Genomic DNA, 4301 nt, shown 5'->3' with positions numbered 1-4301 from the left:
ATTATTACATTTTTCTCAGCTGTTCGATCAGCTGTTCGTAACACTTCCCACATTGAAAAAGACGTCAGCCCGAACTATCGCAGGTCCGCCATTTCCTGCCCGAAACTGGAAGTGACGTCATCTTCGCGGAAAATGTAGTTTTTTACTTGTAGGCTTTAAAAACCTATACTGGTGTTTTGATAAGTCATGTTTGACTTCTTTGAATAGTTTCTGGGATGCTTAGAACTCAAATTGCACTGCTGGAAATAGTTTATTTTGATGCACATGCTGTTTTCTTTGCAAATTGGCATTATAGGATTGTTTTTTTGTTTTTCCTGCAGTATATAAAAATTGGTGTATCTCCAAAATAAAACTATGAAGACACTCAATAAATTTCCTGTTGTTGTAAACTATTTTTTGCAACTTTTTTGTATTTAAAGTTTTGAGGGATAAACCTCTTAAATTTCTCCAAGTAGAAATATATGTAAAAAAAAACCAAAAACGATTTTCAATTTTTTTGTAGTTTATTGCACTTTTTTGCAATTAATGTAGTTACTATGCATACATATTATTAAAATATGGGCTATAACAGTTGTATTGACGTATAGCAACTTGAAATGCTCCCACAAATGGCACTACAACATGTAAAAAAATAATATAAGCTCTGGCGGACTTGGTTCTATAGTAGGTCTGAAAGGGTTAAATAAATATCGTCAAATAATCGAGATCTCAACTTCAGTGAAAATAATAGTGATTATCATTTTTGCCATAATCGAGCAGCCCTACTTCTCGGCGTTCTGGATGCGGAGAGCCTTAACTTCCTTGACCAGGTCCAGGACGGCTTTCTGCTGCAGTTTGACAGCAGAAATCTCCTCTGTCATAAACTCCAGCGACTTCTTAATATCCTAGGCTGACAGAACTTTTTTCGGGCCCATGCTGAGAAACGCTCTTGTAGCGGGGGTTCACAAATAACTTAGTGCTTCTCTTTAGATGAGCCAGGACAATAAACTAAAACACAAACGCAATCAAGCGGGAACTGTGTGGCTTTTTCTTCTTCTTTGGAGATTATTACTGGTGATATGGTTTGTTGTATTGTGTTCAACAAATATTTTCATACTTTTTCACACTGTTCTGGTTGCCTGCGACACCTTGTTACAAGTGCTAGAACCTGTTTACTGAATCAGGTGCGTGCGTAGAAGGAGGAAGTGCATTTACCTATCTTGCTGGATATCCAGTTACGGAAGCAACACATTAACAAGAGAATTCTGAGTAAAACCAAAGTTACTTTCCCTAGTAACTAGTTACTTTGAAAGTAACGAGAAACTTGAAGTAACTGAGTTACTTTTAATAGAAGTAACTAGTAATGTAACTAAGTTACTAATTTAAAGTAACTTACCCAACACTGGAACAAGAGTAAAACAGTATGCCGAGCACACCAACCTTATCTCTGATATTAACATCGGCTCCTTTGGCCAGCAGCAGGTGGACCAGCTCCTTGTGCTTGTACTCGATGGCCCAGGTGATGGGAGTCCACCCTCCATCATCCTGTGCACACATACGCAGAAAATGTCACACCAAGATTCCCCATAACGCATGACTATTAGGGGCAGTTAGTGAATCGCACCGTGTTTTTACCTGACAATTGATGTATTTGGATGCCTTGGAGAGCAGATGATGAATTACATTGTAATGCCCCAGTTTAGCTGCCAGATGCAGACAAGTGAAGCCCGTGATATCCTGGGATGACAACATGATTCACACTGAACAACACTGCATTGCTGCCAACACTGTCAAAGCCCAGAAGAAAGAGAACTTTACTGATTTCTGGACCTTGTGAGTCAAATAGGACAATAGACAAAAAATGATGAAGCAAAGTGCATCAAGCAGCTCAGAAATGTTCTCTACCTGCTCCTGCTCCACTGTTTATGCCTTACAGCTGGTGAGCGTATTTATTTTTCATATAGTAGTTTCAGAAACTTGCTTAATGGGGGTCTCTCGCATATTTGTTGCTTCAATGCTAATTCTTTTCTTGGCCACAATTACATAACCAATTCTCTGCATAAATAAAATAACAAATCACAACAGAGCAGATTCTGAAAATACTCAGAACACTTTGCATATCCTATTTTCGCTAACCCATAACAAATCAAACTATGTGTGTAGATCAAAACAATACACTTTTTTATTCTAGTGTAGTAATGCTGCCATCATATCATCACACCAGGAAAACCAGTGGATTACTATTCATTACTCAGTAATGACAATTTTCACACTGCAAAGCTATCGAGTAGGTTGACTCAGACACTCTAGTTCTGGTCTCTAATGTGTATGATTGACACATGTGACCTGTTGAGATGTTTGTGGGGATTGAGGCGCCTGGGAAGGGATCTGAAAACTGGATTATCGATGGCAGACAGCAGAAAGATGGTCGCTCACAGTGGATATAAATGAAGCCATTTATGTCCACTGTGAGTGACTATCTTTGAACAGAGGCGGTGGTTTACGACACCAAGTGTCTGCCATCTATAATCTAGTTTTGAGATCCCTTCCCAGACACCTTAACACCCACTCACATCCTCAGGAAATCACATGATAGGGTGGGGCTAGGTTTCACAGTGAGCTCACCTGAAACCTTGGCTGATTGTGACCTACACCCATTTTCACACCTTTACTCATGTGATTAGGTGGAGGATCATTAGGGGGTCCTTTTATCCCTCTTGGGGGGGCACTCCCACAGGGTTTAAATCTGGGACTCTCCACCATTTGACCCCAGAACTGAAGAAGCTTCTCTGACGAGAGGTGAAACATCTTCAAGCAACTTAAAAAAGTTCAGATGCTTTTCCTTCTAAGCTCCTTAGACCCTCTTAAGGGACAACCCACACTAGGGTCTAAATACCTGGGACTGTCTACCTTTTGGTTTTAAAACTGAGGAAGCTTCTTGGATGAGGTAAAACATCTTCACAAAATTCAAAGAGGTCCAGTTGCTTTCTTCCCAGCTCCTTAGACTACAACGACCTGGATGGCTGAGAACCTACACAGACAAAATTGTAGGCAGATTTTCTGCAAAATTGTACCTGGGTTAGCTGCTGCCTGAACCTCTCAATGCTAGTTGCGACCAGTTTCCCGTGCGAGACAAAACTCACGTTCAATCCTCCCCATCAATAAACTGATCTTCTGAATTGTGTAAAGCTAGAAACTGTACAGCTACCAGGTTGCCCATGTAGTGAAAATAAAATATATTTTTTGCTTTACTGTATTGGTTGTTTTCAGGTCCCTGAATCTCTTAAACTATACGATAATCTTAGATTCTTGTAATCTAATGCCTTTGTCATGTTTTAGGGGTTGTTTTCTTTTGTTCGCCTGGACCCCCCCTTTAACCTGACTTGTTAATAAGCAGTTGAAAAAAATGAATATGATTCTAAAAACAGAACCTCAGGTTCTGAAGGTCCTAAGAAGTGGCAGCAGATGACAGAGAGTGGAATCAGACTGAGTGATGGATGACACAGAATCTGAGTAAAGCATACACCAGGCTGATAGGAGACGCTAACGGTGCCCAAGATGGGGACTGACCCACCCACCTTGTGGCTGACGGACGCTCCGGCTCGAAGAAGATACTTCACCGTGTCCAGGTGGTTGTTTTCACAGGCTGCCATCAGTGGTGTTCTCTGGTCCTCATCAAACATGTCCAGGTTAGCTCCAGCCTGTGTGTGCACCAAGGTTGTTATTGTTAACGAAAACTAATGAAATAACGAAAACTAGAAGTGAAAAAACATTTTCGTTAACAGAAATAAAAATAAAAACAAAAAAAGGAAAACTAACTAAAACTGGAATGAGTGTTCACAAAACTAACTAAAATTAACTGAATTTATAGTAAAAATGTGTCTAGTTTTCATTGATGTGTGCGTGTCATACAATAGTCAAGGGAGAAAATGAAGTTTAGTTTCCAGATTTATTTCTTGCCGTCTCATTATGCCAGCAGGTGGCAGTACGTTAGTCGAGTCGTCTGTGTTGCTGCTCCGTCCACTCGCAGAATCATGTCAGGAAAAGTCAGGAGAAAGCGCCGGAGTCCAATTTGGGATTACTTTGAATATGACTGTGTTTTGGATAAAGCAAGTGTCTTGTAGTGGAAAGAGACGAATTATGAGGGACATTTCTAAAGGGGAAAAAAATCCCACAAACCTTAAAGTGCTCTTGAAAAGCTCACACAAGAAGGCTAACCTATCTTACCTTGAGAAGGTAAGGGAGCACACTCAACCCTCATCCCCAGAAAACAGAAGCTAACCCCAGGCAAGGCAGCGTGATGCATCCCGAGACAACAGGAC

The 4301-nt window shown here is 40.5% G+C and overlaps 1 protein-coding gene across 1 annotated transcript in view; it reads right to left on the bottom strand.

The window, feature by feature from the left end:
• Window positions 1–761: 761 nt before the first annotated feature.
• Window positions 762–4301, bottom strand: part of LOC102214022 (histone-lysine N-methyltransferase EHMT1-like) — a 22461-nt gene continuing 18921 nt past the window's right edge. Inside the window, exons 12-15 of the mRNA XM_005729632.2 lie at window positions 3558–3680; window positions 1615–1716; window positions 1420–1524; window positions 762–884 (exon numbers count right to left, since the gene is read on the bottom strand). Of these exons, the coding sequence (XP_005729689.1) occupies window positions 762–884; window positions 1420–1524; window positions 1615–1716; window positions 3558–3680 (453 nt within the window). The remainder of the gene's footprint in view (window positions 885–1419; window positions 1525–1614; window positions 1717–3557; window positions 3681–4301) is intronic.

The sequence above is a fragment of the Pundamilia nyererei genome, unplaced genomic scaffold (assembly GCF_000239375.1).
Source record: "Pundamilia nyererei isolate P.nyererei 1_Seehausen unplaced genomic scaffold, PunNye1.0 scaffold00033, whole genome shotgun sequence".
NCBI classification, from domain to species: Eukaryota; Metazoa; Chordata; class Actinopteri; order Cichliformes; family Cichlidae; genus Pundamilia; species Pundamilia nyererei.
Note: the sequence above shows the minus strand (reverse complement) of the source record. Positions and strands in the feature narration are given on the sequence as shown.